The sequence below is a fragment of the Ochotona princeps genome, chromosome 29 (assembly GCF_030435755.1).
Source record: "Ochotona princeps isolate mOchPri1 chromosome 29, mOchPri1.hap1, whole genome shotgun sequence".
NCBI classification, from domain to species: domain Eukaryota; kingdom Metazoa; phylum Chordata; class Mammalia; order Lagomorpha; family Ochotonidae; genus Ochotona; species Ochotona princeps.
The window spans coordinates 13,391,764-13,410,286 of NC_080860.1; the positions used below are offsets into that span (position 1 = coordinate 13,391,764).

At 47.7% G+C, this 18,523-nt stretch overlaps 1 protein-coding gene across 1 annotated transcript in view; it reads left to right on the forward strand.

Moving 5' to 3' along the window:
* The window catches only part of MYO18B (myosin XVIIIB), a 206,512-nt gene that overhangs the window by 144,701 nt on the left and 43,288 nt on the right, over window positions 1-18,523 (forward strand). The window contains 5 exon segments of the mRNA XM_058656733.1: window positions 4,156-4,269; window positions 5,605-5,721; window positions 7,966-8,049; window positions 9,384-9,521; window positions 11,519-11,704. Coding sequence (XP_058512716.1) covers window positions 4,156-4,269; window positions 5,605-5,721; window positions 7,966-8,049; window positions 9,384-9,521; window positions 11,519-11,704 — 639 coding nt within the window.

Consider the following 18,523-nt stretch of genomic DNA (forward strand, 5'->3'; position numbering starts at 1 on the left):
CGGTAGAAGCTTGGGCTGGGAAATTTCAGGTCACCCTCAGACAGATCCTGTTAAAATCTTGACCTGTCTGATTTGTGTGCCTCTGGGGTCAGTGAGGTCCCTCTTCCTCTGCAGGCTGCTCACGGGAGGTTTTGTACTTTGCCCTTGAGATGAGTAGCAGTCATCCTGACAAGGTGGCCTGAGCCCCCTCCATTGGCCTCTGCTTGATTTCTTCCATCTCTAAGCTGAGGATTGAAATCCCCTTGTCTCGACTGTGCTTGGGGCAAAGGAGACATGACAGCAACAACTGATGTTACCATATTGCATCCTGGGCTTGCTGTCACTCATTTAGCCTCAAGTGTCAGAGTCTCCATTTTACAGAGGAGGAAACTGAGGTATGGCAAGGCTGTTTGACTTACTGAGACAGGAAAATCCTCCGGGTCTGTGCCCAAGCTCTGATCCACATGGGCAATGAAAGCTGCCCCTTTGTAAGTTTCAAAACATGCCTCTCTCTCAAGCTTTCTGGAATGAACTTCATGTCCACAAGGACCCACCCAGCATGACATTTGGTACCTCGGAAAATGATGTTATCAGTGCCACCACATTCATTCCAGCTCTGAGTTCTGTACCTTGCAAACCCCAGTCTAGCCCAGACACTCTGCAATAGAGCTTTCCCTATAAAATGTAATTTTGTTTCTTTTTCTTAAGGTTTATTTTACTTATTGGAAAGGCAGATTTTCAGAGAGAGAGAGAAGGAGATGCAGACAGAAAGATCTTCCATTAGTTGGTTCACTCTCTAAATGGCGAGGGCTGAAGCCAGGAGGCAGGAGCTTCATCTGGGTCTCCCATGTGAGTGTCAGGAGTCCATGCACTTGGGCCATCTTCTGTTGCTTTCTCGGGTGCATTAGCAGGGAACTGGATTAGCAGTGGAGCAGCTGGCACCTGAATCAGTTACCCATATGGGATGTGGGATGCCTGAGTTGCAGGTTGCAGCTTTGCCCACTATGCCAGTTTCTATTTTCATTCTTAATTGGGAGACGGAGAGAGAGAGGGGGATGGAGAGAGTGAGGGAAGGAGGAAGAGAGAAAGAGCGAGAGGAGGAGGGAAGATGAGAAGAGAGGAGAGAAGGGGACAAGAGGTGAGGTGATGAAACAATAGCTAGAGCTGGGTCCAGCCATCCTTTCTAGCCATGCAATCATATTTTCCTGTGGGTGCAGGCAGCGGAACTCAGGGATCAGGAGTTTGGGCTCTGACGTCAGAGCAGCCAGGCTGATGTAAGAGAACAGCAGGATGAGTCACCTCACTGAGCCTCCATTGCCTCCTTTGTGGCAGCGTCCAGCTGGCGGCACCTTTCCCTCAGTAGCGTCACAAGGCGGTTACCAGAGTCAGGGTCCCTGAAACCAGTCTCCAAGCAGCAGGAGCAGGTGGCATGTTGATGCTCTCAACCACCCGAGGCTGGGAGAGCCCTGTCGCTAGCTGAGGATGATCTAGGAAGAAAGCCAGTAGCCATGCCCAGGGGCTGTACCCTCTCCGCCTAGGGATAAACTAAACCATTTCCTGTTTGTGATGAGGTACAGAAGAGGCATTTCTGAATGCTGTGCCACAAGACATCATCTAGAAAAAGGGTTATACGTAGAACCTTCACTCTCCCATGGCTCTCAGGATGGGAGGGACATCACTCTTCTATAGGAGGACACAGCAAATGGGATTTGGTTTTGCCATGCTCCACCCTGCCATGCCAAGTCACTCACAGACGCTGTCACTCACCTCCTGGCTCCAAGCCAAGCTCCTTGGCTGGCTACCAGGGCCCTGTGTGATTCTTCCTCCTCCACCATCACTTATCTGACATCATCTCCTGCCTGGGCCCATCTGCTGCTGCCTGTCCAGAGCTTTGGTTCTTTGCATACCCTGTGGTGTAGATCTCCCCCACACCCAGACTCTCTCCATGCTTGCTTCCTGGAGGACCATGGCAGCATCCTCCTGGGCTACCCCATGTCTGCTCCTGCCCCAGTAGAGTTCATCCTCTCCACAGCCGTTCTTCCCACCTCCTTGGAAACCTCCTTGGCTCCCCGCCGACAGAAATACAATGTAAACCTCCCAGTGTGACCTGCGTCTTCCTCTCTCGCATCACTTCCCTATGGCTGCCCTCTGCGCACTGGCCATCTTCCTATTCCTCATCCATCACCAGACTCATTCCTGACGCTGCCTTGAGCCCTTTGCACCTGCTGTGTTCTCTGCCTCAGGTCCTTGTCCTCCTAAATCTGTATGTGGCTGTGAGCTTTGTATCTTTCTCATCTTGGCTTAAATGTTTCTCCTTGGCAAGGTTTCTGCCTTTTACTCAAATGAGGGACAGGCTTTGCATTGTCTGTGTGTCTGGCTATAGGGCAGTCCTCTGTCCCACCTCCCAGTGCCACCGGAGGTCCTGGATTCACCTGCTGGAAGATAAAACCGTGCCTGACACTTCATTTCCTCTGCCGATTATGCACTAACAATGCTAATGACCTTTCCCTGGCTCTGCATCATTTTTCTCGGCATGTCTCCAGCCCTCCCTCCCCGTCTCTGCAGGAAATGAGCCACCAAGTTCTGCTTTGCTAGGCCCAATACTGAGCACACCTGCAGATGTATGTGGTTCTCAGGGGGTGGGGGCTTGAGAAGGGTGTCTGTGGATCCCAGCACTAAGGTAAAACTAAAGATGTTGGAGTGTGAAAACTGCAAGGGCTCAGGTTAGGGTCTCACACTAGGGTGAGCATAATCCTGCCCCATAGACCAGAGACCTCATTGCTTCAGCCTCAATTTCCTCATCTATACAAGATCAGCAGGGTGTGGCTCACAGATTGTGATGATTACAGAGAAAATAATACCACCAAAGCCTTCCACGTTTGATGGAAAATGTTCTGTTACATAAATTCTCCATCTGCTATTATTATGATTAGTAGTAGTAGTAAATGAATTTGAGAGACACAGAAAAAGTGCTCCCCCAACCCCATCTGCTGGTTCACTCCCCAAATGCCCAAAACAACCGGGGCTAAACTGGAGCCAAAACTAGGAGTTGGAAATTCAAGTTAGCTATCCCACACGGGGCAAGGTGGAGGTAGAGGCCCAGTTATTTGAGCCATCTGTCACCTGCTGCCCACAGGGGTCTACATGAGCAAGACATTGAAGTCAGGGGTCACAAGCAGATCCCAAACACCCGGATGTGGGATGTGGGCATCTTTACTAAGCATCAATCCCATCATCCTTACTGTGGTCCTGGAAAGTTGGAGGAAACACTTTCTCTGCTCTGGCTGGAAGGCGATGAAGACGTGCGTGTGTGGCTGGCGCCTTCCTGGCCAGTTGTCACTAGACAGCCTCTGCCTTGGCTTCCTTGTCTTCCTAGGTGACCTTGGGAATCAGCTGCCTGTTTGTAAATTGGATCTCGTGTTCATGGGTGGATCTGTCTGTCAGGGTCATGTACATGTGTGACTTTACCATCTACATGGTCTCACTTGGGTCAGATAGGAGAACTGTTATTTGTGGAGGTAAAAGTGAAAGCTTTATTTAAGTGTGTGACTCTTAACCTTTGAGAATCGTTTACAAGCTGGGGACCCAGAAGGATGCTCACCTGCAGGATATTTTGCCTGCCATTTTGAAAAAGATTCCCATACCCTCTCTTTAACCCTGAACCCCAGTAAAGAAACTTCTACCCAGTAGGTTCCCACTGACCTGCTAAGCACCTCTTTCAGGAAGTTCTCCTTGACTCCCATTCTGTGTTCCCGTTGTCTGAGCACCACCCATTTCTCTTCGTTGTACCTGTCCTGACCTTAGTGGAACTTATCTGTTCCACTAAAAGGCAGAGGCCAGCTTGATGGCTCCCTGTAAGCCTCATTCGGGGCACCAAAAGGTCATTCACTATGAATAAAGGAATGAGGGTGAACAGGTGACTTTGCAGAGTTATATTGTGGATGAATTAAGTGGCTGGCCACACACAAACACACAAACACACACACACACACACACACACACACACACAATTGCAGCTGTTACCCTCGTTGTGAGTTGATGAGTGGTCAGGAAGACTTAAAGGCTACCTGCGAGTGACTGGGGTACCTGCCAGGGGCTAGGCAGGGGGTGGGCTGAAGGGCAAAGATCAACAAGGTGGCTGCTTCACCTCTTCCCTTCTGATCTGCCCTGATCCAGCTAGAACAGAGTGAAGCCAAATGTGAGGATGCCTTGAAGACACAGAAGTCGCTGACCACAGACCTGGAGAACATGCACAGTGAGCTGGAGAACATGACCCGCAACAAGAGCCTGGTACTCTCCCTTCCTTCCTGTAGCTGTGGAGACTTGTGCAGGGCAGTCCCTCTTAGAATGGGCTGCTGTGTTCCTACTACATGTTCAGCATTATAAGAAGGGTAAAGACATCTGTTGGAGACCTACTGGGTGCCACCTTAAAGCTACTGACGTCTATTTGGGGACTCCTAGGTGCTTAGCTCTCTAAGAGGCACAAAAGCTCTTACTGTCGATACACCATGTACTTAGCATTCTGTGCAAGCATCCTACTGAGAACAAGGGTATATATGAGGATCTCGTCTGCAAAGATAAGAAAGGACACTTGTTGTGGACCTAATGTGTGTTCACAACTCTGAGAGCACATCCGATAAGAGGCAACTCTTCGTTCAGCACCCTAAGCAGGAACTCAACTCTTAATTAGGTTCCTGTTGTATATTTACAGCTGTTAAGCGGGTTTGGGCATCTGTTGTGTTCCTACTACATCATAAGAGGGCTTGGTCCTGATGTTGGGCTACTGCGTGTCCATTCCCTTAAATGGAAGCTAAGACATCTCTCAGGGATCCACGAATGGTTCAGGCTATAAGAAGATCCAACTGTATATTCCAGAACCACTGTGTATTCACCTGTAGATGCAAAACAATCATGTATCATCGATCTATCTTACTGGCAACAACTGGATATTTCTAAGTTTCTTGTCAGTATACGGTGTGGGCTTACAATTTACACTCTTGGTGTGTAATCCTAGAGATTACTGACAACAGTTTCTCTCAGGATTTCTATTGATCCTCTGGTCCCATATTTTTTTTGCACTAAATTAAAAACTTGCACCCTTCTGACACATGCATGATACATGTGCCTAGGGATGAACAACTATACCCATACACAAAGCCAACAGCCCACACTTGCAGAATAACTGTCCTCATAGGTGAAATGTGCTTTCAGATTTGTCTCTTTATCTACCCCATTCAAATTTACTGAGCATCTGCTGTGTACCAGGATAAGAATATACCTGTGAACAGAACAAAGTCCCTGTTACAAGGCACAGTGCTGAAACGTGAGCTCAAATATAATAATATGTGCCATGCATATTGAGAATGTATGTACAAAGAGTCCCAGGTGTCATCGCACATACAGAAATCCATTCACACACACACACACACACATACACACACACACACACACACCCCATCACACCCCACATCACACTTGGGGATTTTATACACACTTAATGTGTTGGCATCTATTTACTGGTGCCTCACACCTCCAAAGGCACCTCCCTCTCTGCTCTTTAGCAAGCCTTCTGCAGCCCACCCTACCACTTCTACCTCACCCTAACTGTTGTCTGCCTTCCACCAGGTGGATGAGCAACTATACAGACTGCAGTTTGAAAAGGCAGATCTCCTGAAGCGCATTGATGAGGACCAGGAGGACCTGAATGAACTCATGCAGAAGCACAAGGACCTCATTGCTCAGGTGAGAAGCAGGCCCTGGAGGAAGATGCTTATGGGCTTGCAGCAGGGTGAATACAGAATGCTGAGAGCGGGTGGTTGGATTGCTCCTTGGCCTTGGGATCCCGGGGAAATAAAAGTTCCCCAGGTAGATAGAAGCTGTAAATTCCATGCATTTCTGAGGAAGAAGGTCACCTTTAGATAGTTTGTGCATCTCTGGAGAACTTCACCAGGGACAATGTTGACTTGTAGCTACTCATTCACCCATGTGTCTGCCATCCACCTATTCATCACTCCCTCACTTATCTTTCATCTACCTACCTACCCATACATCAATTCATTTGTTCTCCTTACCCACCCATGTACCTACTCAACCATCCAACCATCCATCCAACCATCCATCCATCCACCCATGTGTCCATCCATCATCCATCCAGCCATCATCCATCCATCCACTTACCCACCCAACCATTTGCCTGCCTACCCATCTATGTGTCCATTCACCCATTGTCCATCCACCTGCTTATCCACTCATCCATCCATCCATGCATCCATCCATCCATCCATCCACTGATCATCTAATATCTACTGGGCACTTGCTACACATGAGCACTGTAGTGAGCAAAGGCACATTTCTGCCCCTCACTCATGCAGTTCACAGCTTAAATGGGCCAGACAAATTTATCACAGAAAAATCTATCACAGAATGGACACTTGCAAACTATGCTAAGAGTCAAGAAAGGAACATGGCTTTGGAATCCTGAGCTAACTGGAAGTCAAGGAAGGATTACCTGAAGAGATAATAGTAGTAGTAGATAGACAGATGAATGAGGAGTGTGAGTTGATTATTCAGAGAGGAACAGTGGGAATTGGGAAGAGTCTTCCAGATGGAGAGCAGAACATATGCTAATGTGCCTACGGTTGTGCATGCATAAGAAAGGCTACAAACAGGCCAGTGAGGGGAATGCAGCCTGGGAGCACAGTGAGGTCAGGTTGAGAAAACAGGTCTTCGAAACTAGGGTGAGTTTGGTTGTTATTTTATAGATGATGGGAATTATTGGAAAGTTAACTAGGGGCAAGCGACATTGAAGAGAACCAGCCAGCATGTTGCCCAAGACTCTCAACTGGGCAGTGGCAAGGTTTTCCTGCCTCTTGTCCAGGGCTGTATCACAGCTGAGAGGAGTGACTGGCATGGAGCAGGTGCTCAGTTAGTAGCCGTTAAATGCATAAAAGCTGCAGGTATCCAGGGGAAGGTTAGTGCAATGTCTTATTCCACGCAGGTAGAGTAGAGGTGAGGAGAAATGGATGGATGGAATCAGGAGATGAGCAAGAGGCCTTGGTGGCAGCTTCGGGTACAATGGAAGCTTTGGGGGTGGCACTAAAGCATGTGAGGGGAATCTTCCGGTTTCTGGTTTATACACTGGGAACAGAAGTGAGTGTCTTCCTCACCTTTTAGCTCCCGCCTCCATTGGAGATCCAGGGGAACATGCCTTCTAGACTTCAAATGTATTCAACAGCAATAGGATAGGAGGGATTTCTGTTCAACAAGGATTCAGGAGCACTAAAACCATCAACTGCATCATCAATAATCACAAAAATAACCTGGGCCCACTGTCTACAGTTGGGACCCACACTGAAAATAGAAGTTTATTTGTTCAATCACAAGAGTGGTGTACATGCATCCCCCTGCCATTGTAAAGATTAAACTCATGTGCAGAACAGAAAGTAAGGAAACTTGAACACTCTGGAATTCTCTCTTCAGAGACAATCAAGTTTAACAGTGTTTGGTTCTATCGTCTTAAGAACCATTCTTCTCCACTTCCTTATGTAATCGTAGCACAACTCTCATGCTGAGGGGTTGATCACAGAGCATGAGCCCATTTTTTTTTTTAACAAATGGGAAGGCTGAGATGCAGGGCAGTTCTGTGGTTTACCCAAGCCATCATCCAGGTCTAGAATTCCAGGTATCTGACACTCAGCACAGCACTTTTCCCTCAGAATTTGGTCTCAGTGCTCTGGCCAATGCATTTGTATAAGGGAGTATAATAATGGGATGGCTAGTTGACCAAAGTCATGGACTCATCTCCCTGAAGTGACTGGTGTCAACACTGAGCTGAAGAGGTGTGATGAGAAGTCACTTCCAGGAAACAGCTATTACCATAGAGGCTCTGAGAGATGCAGATAGCTGCAGGTGGGGGACGATGGGTTGTCAGGCGAAGTCTCGCAGCACAGCCCATGGTGTCAAGTTGTCTCTTTTTGGTCCTACTAGTCTGCTTCTGACATTGGACAAATCCAAGAACTGCAGCAGCAGCTGGAGGAAGCCAAGAAGGAGAAGCACACACTGCAAGGGCAAGTATGTACTCAGAGCTGTCACACTGTGGGCAGGAAAAAGGAAAGGGTTCTGTGTGGGTTGCTACCCTTTGATTCTTGGAAACTGTCAGAGCTTTCCTGAAACATTTGCTGAAATCCACGTGTGAGTGAGCTGAATTGGGAATAATCCCAACCCAGAGATACCTCTGTGTATCTTAATGTACCTGTTTGGCATTCAGAGATGCCCTATGCGATGATCCCCATTGGCTATTTAGGGCCGCATTTTCCCCCTTTGAGAAATGACTCCCAGAGGAAGGGGATGGTCGTGCAAGAGAGCCATGTGACTTTGTGAAATCTTCCAATGAAGCCATGGCCCTTCTCAACCTCTCTGGCTTCCCATCCCTACCTAGTGGGTTGCTGCTATCCATAACATTTTTTTAAAGAATATTTATTTATTATTTGAAAGGCAGATTTACAGTCAGAGGAGAGAGAGAACTACCATTTGCAGGTTCACTTCCCAAATGGTTGGAGCTGAGCCAATCTGAAGCCAGGAGCCAGGAGCTTCTTCTGGGCCAGGTACCCAAAGACTTGGGCTATCCTTTGCTGCCTTCCCAGGCCACAAGCAGGTATCTGGATCAGAAATGGAGCAGCTGGGATGTGGATCGACACCCTTATCAGATGACAGCACTGCAAAGTGGAAGGTTAGCCAGGCTGATGCAAATGGAAGATGGTGATGCTGTGTTTTGTGCCTGGCTCCCACACCCACCTCTGCCTGGGCCTTGATGCTGAAGCTGGATGCCCTCAGACTAGCCATGCTTCTACAACACAGCAAGGAAGAGAGTAAGAGAAATGGTGATTGTTTTGAATTCCCAAGGCAGAGGAAGCATTTGCTCCCACTACACAAGACCCAGCCCAGGAGCAGGCTCTGGTATGAGGTTCCAGCATTGTAACATAGCAGGTAAAGCTGCCACCTGTGACAGTGGCATTCCATGTCAGTGCCAATTTGCACCTTGGCTGATCCACTTAAGAATCAGCTCCCTGTTAATGGCCTGGGAAAAGTAGTGAAAATGGTTCAAGTCTGTGGGCATTTGTACCCACCCACATGGGAGAGGAAGATCTTGGCTGCTGGCTTCATCCTGGCCCAGTGCTGACCATTATGCCCTTCTCTCTTTCTGTCTCACTCTCCCTCTGTCTCTCTCTGTAACATTGATTTTCAAATAAATAATTTAAAAATTGGGATCTGGGAGTGGTGGCCTGTAAAGACTTTCAACATGTAGTAGCACCTGGGCAGGGAAGAGGCAATGTGACTATGTCCTGGCAATGCGGTCTGCCAGTGTTTCTGTCTGGGACTAATAGACCTCCATCCCATGCTCTCAGCTGCAAGTGGCTCAGATGCGCATTGAGTACCTGGAGCAGTCTACTGTGGACAGAGCCATCGTCAGCAGGCAGGAAGCCGTTATCTGTGACCTGGAAAACAAGACAGAGTTCCAGAAAGTTCAGATCAAGAGATTTGAGGTATGTAGTGATGTGAAAGTACCATTTGGCCCAAGAGCATTGAGAACTTGGATCTTATCACCGTCCAGTTGTTTACTCATATTTGCATATACCTTACTTATGCATATTCCATCCTGATTTCCCCTCTCCATCCTTCCTTCCTTTCCTCTTTCTTGTATCATGCTAACCCAAAGCCACCTGTCCATCTCTTTCCATTGGCCCACCCATACATTCTCTTTCCATTTGTTCTTCCTCCTTACCCCTTACTTCTTTTTAGCTATTCTTTGTCTCTTTCAGACTCCACACCCCTTATCTTCTCACACTCTTATTCACCAATCTGATTCCACCCATCGCCATCCATCTACTCATGACCCACTTAGGTAGCCAACACTCAGTTGAACAGTGATTTCTTTCACATGAACTGTGTGCTAGGCCCTGTTTTAGGGGCACAGAAGACAAATGCATGACACAGAATCTGCTTTTTTTGGAAATCTAGAGCTTTGTGGGTGATACAGGTATATAATGATCAATGTTATGGAGAGGGGGGCCGTAGGCTTTGGAAAGAAGAGAAACTTTAAGACTGGAGAATATGGGGGGATTTTCAGGAGGAGGCATTGATGCTGAACCTTGGAACACTGGCATGATCCTTAGAGGGCTTAGACTGAAGTTCACTGATTGTGCTCAAATTGCCTATGAAGTAGAAGTGCAGGTGTTCACTTCTTCAGTGCTGTAAACCAACAGCCATGGCCATTTTCAAAAGGCACCCTTATTGTCAACATTTCTTTCCATCCACCACTCTACCCGATATGAGAACGTGATCCAAAAGAGGTCAGGTGACTGGCTCATGCCAAGGAGGTGTCAGGGATGGTGGACGGACACCTGACCTTGCTCCCACCGTGGGCCCAGATTCCAAAGTCTCTGTAAACCAGCTGGCTTCCCTGCAGTGTGACAGCATGTCTAGACCACAGGGAACCTGCCTTCATCGTTCTGAAACATGCTCTTTGCATCTCCCCAGGGTGGGGGCCTGTGGTCCCCAGGAAGGCTGAGATAGACAAAGAACAGAGAGAAAGTCTCTTCTGCTTGGTGACCCTCAGCCTGTTCTGGGAATTGCTTGGGGGAATCCCTGCAGGCCTGACAACCTCGGAGCATCACCATGGGGCTTTGATCTGCTGGGTTGTAAACGATTATGCCACAGTTGGGCTGCATCACGTGTCATTTTTAATTCGCTCCCAGCACAGTCAAGCCACAGTAGAGAAGGAAAGACGAAGGCAGGCAGTCAGATGTCAACTTGGGAGAGTCCAAAACTCACTCCCCCCTTCTGCATTTAGTATGGAATATTGGAGGCCCTTGTGGTAAAGAGATGATGGGGGCATGGGGTACTTCCAGGATACAGCTTGAGGAATGTTCCTCTCATGCTCTTCTGGCTGATGTTTAGAATTCCTGTTAAGTTCCTCTGAACGGCTTTCCTTGGAGACAACCTCTTAGTGTCTGATTGGAAGCCGGGTTTTCCTATGTCTGTGGCTGTGGGGTTCAGAGTGCCTAGAGTCTTTGTTGCATGAACCCTGTCTTATGTTACCGCTGCAGCAGATGTCCGCCAGGATCAGTGGGTTCCAGTCTTGTTGGCTGATAATGAATTCCACAGGGCAGCCCCTGGGCTTGTTTTCTGTAGTGCTTTTCTCTTGTTTCATCAAATCCCTGCAGATTCTTCCCCTGCTAGCTGATCAATGGCCCATGTTTTATAAGCCAGGAAGCCAAAAACCCACACTGGGGAAGGAATGGGACCATTATAAATACTCAGAATTCCCAACCCTTGTCCAGCATTTTTCACACACCAGGTAGGGAGCTGGCATTAGATTCTGGCAACTTTCTCAGCAAAGTCACCTGTCTCAGGATCACAAAGCCAGGAAAGAGGCAGAGGTGGGATTTGAACCCAGATTGTCTCAGGAGTCAAGAGTACGCATCAGGATGTTTTCTACTACCTCTCAAACTAGTAGGCTTCCTTTCCCATGCTTTCTCAGGTCCTGGTGGTCAGGCTCCGTGACAGCCTGATCAAGATGGGTGAGGAACTGTCGCAAGCAGTGGCAGCGGAGGCACAGCAGCGGGAGAGCAACCAGTATTACCAGAGGCGCCTGGAGGAGTTGAAGGTTGATATGGAAGAGCTGGTGCAGCGGGAGGCGGAGGCCAGCCGTCGCTGCATGGAGCTGGTGAGTCCGGTGTGCTGGCTCTGGGCTGGCCCAAGGCAATCCTTCAGCCCTTCCAAGGCAGGACTTCTGAATGCACCAGCCTGGATGCTTGGGCCTGTGTTGGACAGGCAGCAAGGAGATACCTGAATGGGGAGGGGCTGTGGACGACACTGGCATTGGCTCCAAATACTGGGGGCAGGCCTGGAGTGGACCAATGGCACGCATAGCTGCTGGATGGCTACCAACCACGTGCATCCGGGATCCCAGACTTTGCTTGTTTTTTTGCTTGTCTCTGACATGCCACTTCCAAAGACAGGGCAGCCTACTGCATGAAAGAGGTGGTGTGGAATTTGTGAAATGGCTTTCTTTCACTGGGTCCCTAACCAGCCATCATATCACAGAATCTTCTGGGAAAAACCCTGGGAAGTCAGAATCATAAGTGTCGTCATGCAGGCTCTCAAGATGTGAGGTCCTCGGTCTCAGGTCGAGCTTCCCTGGGTCATTAGTTGCCACCACAAAGACAATAGGTGAGAATGGTAAAGACAGCAGCCATCGTGTAATATAAACACATTAGGTGCCGGGTTCTGGATGATACATTGAGCCCCCCTATCAGAACTGTTAGGTAGATGCTATCACCAAGGAGACTGAGGCACAGCAATCAGCCAGCCAAATAGAGGCTCAGTGTGGCGCCCTCGTTGGCCCAAGGTCCACCTGTGGGTGAGAATTTTGAACTCAACCAAGCTTTTGGCTTTTTTGCTATTAAGTCATACTTTGCCGTGATGGGGTTCAGGGAACGTTGCAAAATTTTCCTCCTGATTTGGCTGCTCCATGTGCTGTCTTCAGATGGTTTTTGGTGGGAACCTCAGAGCATCTGATAGTTCTGTAGTCCCCTCTCCATTTTTTCCTCATGGGGCCAAACATCCCTAATGCTACAGTGTTTTGAATTTGTAATCCTGAGTTTAGATGGGGAGCGTGCTGTTTGCCCACAGCCCCCAGACCTTTGACACACCAGCACTTGCCAAAGCTTGGTGCAAAGGGCTCTGAATTGCCATTCTGTCCTTTTTGTCCTATCCACTCTGGTGCTCTGACCTCATCAACTCATCTTCATGCTACAAAAGCAGGGCCCTTCAAAAAGTTAATGAAAAATGAAATTAAAATGTTTATTTTGATTTTAAAATTCTTGCATAGTTTTTTTATTTCCATTTACACTTTAAAGATCCTTTGCATGGATTTCAAAATTTTGTACCAAAACAAACTTAGATGATATTATTATTATTATTATTATTATTATTATTATTATTATTAGTTTTACCTGTTTGAAAGGCAGAGAGAGATAGACACACAGCCCAACAGTAAAGGAGCTTACATTTTTGGGTTAGGTCTCCAAATGATGTCAACAACCAGAGTTGAACCAAATTAAAGTGGGGATGGCGACGGCGCACTAGCCTAATGGCTAAAGTCCTCACCTTGCACACACTGGGATCCCATATTGGCACTGGTTATAGTTCTGGCAGCCCCACTTCCCATCCAGCTCCCTGCTTGTGGCCTGGGAAAGCAGTGGAGGATGGCCCAAAGCTTTGGGACCCTGCACCTGCATGGGAAACCCAGAAGAGGCTCCAGGTTCCTGGCTTGGGATTGGTACAACTCTGACCATTGCGGCCACCTGGGGAGTGAATCAAAGGACAGAAGATCTTTCTCTCTGTCTCTCTTGCTCTCTATATATCTGACTTTACAATTTAAAAAGAAAAGAAAACAAAATAAAATAAAACAAAACAAAACAAAAACCAAAGCTAAAGGGTGAGTGGGGTCTCCTATATGGGTAAGGAGTTATTCAAATCTTTCACCCTGGACCCAGCACCATTTCCTCTTCCTCACAGCTCACCAATCAGATGTAACCCAGCATTTCACCTGAGAATCTCACCCCCCAATCTCCCAGCCCCTTCCCCAACTCCACCCACTTACCAATCATTTTTAGGTAATAACCTGTGATAGTCTCAGGAACCAATCCCCTGGGGCTTGCCCTCAAACCCTCCCAATCCCTGCCCACCCCCCTTTGTGAGTGGCATTAAAGAGCCCCCACCTGCTCTTTCTTCTCCTTCCCCCTTTCTTCCCCTTTTCTCATCACCCTCCTACCACCCCAGTCCTGCTCCTGTCCTGCTAGAATAAGCTTCCTAAAAGTACCTCTGGTGTTTTCAGCTCACAATAAAAGAACTAGGCTGAGCGAATTAGCTGCACGTAATAAAGTAAGAACTCTAAGAACTTTAAGTGCGTAAAATAACTAACAGCAGGAACCCAGGTTCTCCAGCCATCACTTGCTTCCTCCCAAGGTTTGCGTTAGTGGGAACTGGGCACTCCACTATTGCATATAGGATTCCTACAAGGTGTCTCAGCCACTGCACCAAATGTCTGCCCCATGAACTTAACTTTTCGTTCCATTTTCCATGAGCTTTGTGAAGTACCCTTTGGCGTGGTACTGATCTCTATACACAGAATTATCCCCACCACGTCTGTGGGTGACAGGCCAGCTGCCTGGCTCTTCTGTGTGTGTGTGTGTGTGTGTGTGTGTCAGGGATGGGGGAGCAGGCGAGGCAGCCCACAGTCAGAAGTTTCCACACAAGATCCAGTTGCCCTGATTGGCAGTTCCTCCACCCCCATGGCCTTGAGAAAGAGGAGAGAGGGAGCATGGCTCTTCCCTCCAACTGACAGGATAAACTCATTAACTAGCCCTGCTTCTCATGCAGCTGGTTTTTCTCCTGCTGGGAGAAGGGAAGATCCCAAACCCTTCTCCTTTGATGTCTTCTTTAACGGGCCAGACACCTGGGCATACTCGCCAGCTATAACAGTGGTTTTCTTCCTGTCTCTCTCTCACTCTCGTTTGCTCTGGCGTTTTCCTCGCGTTGCCCCCTTTTCTTACTCTCCTCTTCCCATCTCCATGTCTGGGGGCATATTCAGATATTTAAAGGCCCTGAAATATTGACAAAAGTCATAATTCAGCCTCTATCTATAAATCAAAAAAAAAAGCAATACAGCACGGCTTTCGTGCATGCTGAGCTCTGGCCTGCATCAGTCTGTCTGTGCCGGACTGGTTCATCAGGACTGAACTTTCCTCTTTACCACTGCTGAGGTCATGTTTGGGAGATATGTCCATTTCCTATGGGTGACACCACGAATGACCACAAACTAGGGGGCATAAACGGACATGTTTCTGTCTGTCCTCCAATAGTGAGGCCAGGAGGGTGAAACAAAACATCAACAGGGCCAGGCTCCCTCCACAGGCTCAGAGAGGATTGATCTCTCGCCTCTTCCTCTAGCTTCTCATGGCTGTAGGAACTCTTTGGCTCATGGTAACCGCTTCAGTTTCTGCTTGCATTTTTTGTATGACCTTCACCTTTCTCTCTCTCTCTCTCTCTCTCTTTCTCTTTCTCTCTCTCTCTCTCTCTCTCTGAGGTACAGAGAGATTGAGTGATTGATTCTTGCAGGAATCACAGAGCATCTGATAGCTCCATAGTACCCTTTCCACTTCTTCCCATGAGGCCAAGCATCCCATAGTCTCTAAATTTTGTAATCTGTGACTCTATGTGGGATTAGGGCATGGGGAAGGCATCTCGTTGCCTTTGTCTTATAAACACAGCTGTTAATGACATGTCAGGCCCACCCTAAATTCATCTTGAGATCCTTGCCTTATCTTCATTCAAATCAAGTCATATTGCTAGATCCCCAGGTGGTCAGGAACTCAGCTCACCCCAGGAGAGGAGGGAGTGTTCTCGGGGTGGGGGGTCTGGGGCTGCTGCTTTGGTGTCATCCAGCAGGGCAGGTGTGTCCTCCAGCAGCTAAGACACTAGGTGGGGTCTCTATGTCCCTTATCAGAGATACTGGGTACAAGTCCCTGCTACATGCCCTAGCCCAGGCCCTGACGTGCTGTGGTAAAGGGTCAGGTGTCCGAATTCCTATGAGCCCAGTAGGAGACCTGATTGAATTCTTCAGTCAAATCAAGGATGTACAACTGAGGTCATGGTCATGTGTCTCTTACACACCTGGGGTTTCCTCCTGAATGAGAACTCAGAGCTTCTACAGACAAGACAAAGCACTGTGCCCTGTAATTTGAGGAATTCTTTCGAAGACAGCTGACCTCAAATCTCTCTCTTATGTCCACTATCACCACCACAAATCCAGATAGTTGGGTGAAGGGAAGTGTCTAAGCACCCAGGCCACGATCCACTACCTTCCCAGGTGCATTAACAGGAACGTGCATCAGAAGCAGAGCAGCCAGGGTTCAAATGGACATTCTGTTATGGAATGGCACAATGCCAACCCCTCAACCTCAAACTCAGCTGGTGGACCATGTGGAGGAGCAGAGCTGCCGCTTGGCGAGGGCAGAGCTGGGGGCAGTGCCCACATGTGCCCAGTGGTAAAGCTCTCTCTCAATGACACCCTGCTGCCCTTTTAACCCAAACTTGCTGAAAAATCGCTCCATTGTGGGAGATAAAAAAAAAAAAAGAAGCCAGCATTCTGGGCTCTGGCGAGATGCAAGAAGGATGTTGATGGATCTCCTGTCTGCTTTGCTTTCCGCCTGTCGCCAGCCTGTACCATCCGTCACTGTTGGTGTTGGTTTAAAAGGCTGCAAGTTGTTGCATGTGAATGATTTATACCTCCAGCTTGCTCACTGGCACATCCAGATCAGGATCAATTACCCCACCGATGGAACTTCTCTTCCCAGAAAAAAAGAAAAATGAGGGTTTGCCATTAATTTTAGTAAATGTACTATTCCTGGTGACTCCAGGAGCCATTACGGAGGAAAGAATATTCTGGCTCTAAATCATTCAAGTCCCTTTGTCATTGGTGTGACGAGATGGCTCATCCATGGATTTATATCTCATTGTTTTTCAATAGTTACAGAGACTAGGCAACTCCCCCCACACTGGTCCTAGGATGGTGTATCCAAGGAAGGCGTTTAGGGAAGGCAGGAAGTTCTTGCAGCCTGATGCACCTGTTTCAGAGACTGCGCCTGTTTTGGCTTCTCCTCCATCACCTTGATTTGATTCTGGTTTCAGCTTTCCATGGGGCTGAGCATCCTTATCACAAGTTTCTCAGCTCTTAGAAAACTTGGCAGGTGCTTTTGCTCCCTGTTAGTGCATCTGCCCAGTGACCCAAGCTGGAAATCATAGGTTCCCTCTGTCCTTGTTCAAACAGCCTAATGGTAGGGCCTGGTTCTGTATGTATCTGCATTTAGGTAATTTTAATTGTTTTCCAAAAATATTTATTTGAAAGAGTGTAAAAGAGAGGGGAGAGGGAGTAGGAGGCAGAGAGGGGGAGAGAAAAAGAAAGATTGCTTGATTGATAGTTTTTTTTTTTTAATCTGCTGGTTCACTTTTCAAATGGCCACAGTCTAGAAACCAAGAGCTTTATCTTGTCTCCCATTTGGGTGGCAGAGAGCCAACTACTTGGGTCATCTTCCAGTGTGTTCCCTGGAGCATTGGTAGAAAGGCGGACTGGAGGTAGAGTAGCAAGGTCTTGAATTGGGCCTCTGAAGTGGAATGCTGCACCACAACACACACCCCAGTTAGGTAGTTCTAAATTCACCTGTCCTGGGCCAGCTCATTTAACCCACACCCCCTCTGGCCTGCAGTAGTCACTTCTGACTTGCCTTCTCACTCTCCTTGCACCCTTGCTGCCAGCTGTGGAGAATCTTTTCAGAAGGAATACACCTAACTGCATTACTCCTCTGCTAAGGAACCTTCCACAGCTCCCCTTTGCCTGCAGAACAAGCCCCACGTCTTCCCCATGATCTACAAGAGCCTCTGTAGACTCATGCACCTGTGGTTGTCTGCCTCTTGGCATCTTGCATGTTCTTCTGAAGTGGGGAGGCAGCTATTGAGGACCCATGCCCTGTTGTTCTGTGAGCCACCACCAATGTTCTCATGCGTATCTTCCCCTGCCTTCCCTCTTAGCCTCTACAATTCAGATCGCGTATTACGCTAAGGATGTCTTCATGATCCTACATCTCCCTCTCCTCTCAGCAACCTGTGTGTCATCCTGCTGTGTCTTTTTACTTTCCTAGACAGAGAGGCCCCAAGAGAGGGCTTGGGTCTTAGCGGATGCTAGGTCTCACAGCTCCAAGTTCAAGACTAGGCATAAGGCAAAATCCAGCATCACTTAAAAATATTGCTTAAAAATGGGAACTTGCAGACCAATACATGTGTGTTTGCATTTTACTGATGTTACATGAGGTAGACATGAACAGAGCAGGGATATTGCCTCTGTAATTGCTTGCAATCTAGAAGGGAAAACAAATTTGTCCCTAAATAACTGAGGTGTCAGGTGGGATGATGTGGGCAAAGGAGGAAGGGATTAGTACAACCTGGAGGTTTGGTGGGGGCAGTGTATCAAGGGGGCATCATTTGGATTTTAGGAAATTGATCAATATATGTTGATTATACTCAAATCAAATAGGGTGGTCAAAAATTTTTATGGCTATAGGAAACACACTATCACCATAGCTCAACCAGTCTGGTTTTTTGTCACAACTTTACCTGAAATGAATTTGCTAAACTTAAACCTTCAACAATACCTTAAAACAAATATTGATCAACGTGTGAAGAGGGAAAAAATGTTTTTCTTCCCAAACCCTTGAAAGAAGGCAATGCTGTAAAGTCATGGTTTTATGGGGAGGGAGCCGAAACATACACAGCCAATGTGCAGAAGTGTATTAGAGAAATGTCTGAAATGGTGAAGAAAATATCAACAGCTTTGAGGCATCCATTATATGATCATGTTCACTATTTCCTCCTGCTATGGCCTGAATGGGTCTTCCAAGGTTCATATTCTTCCGGTTTCCACCAT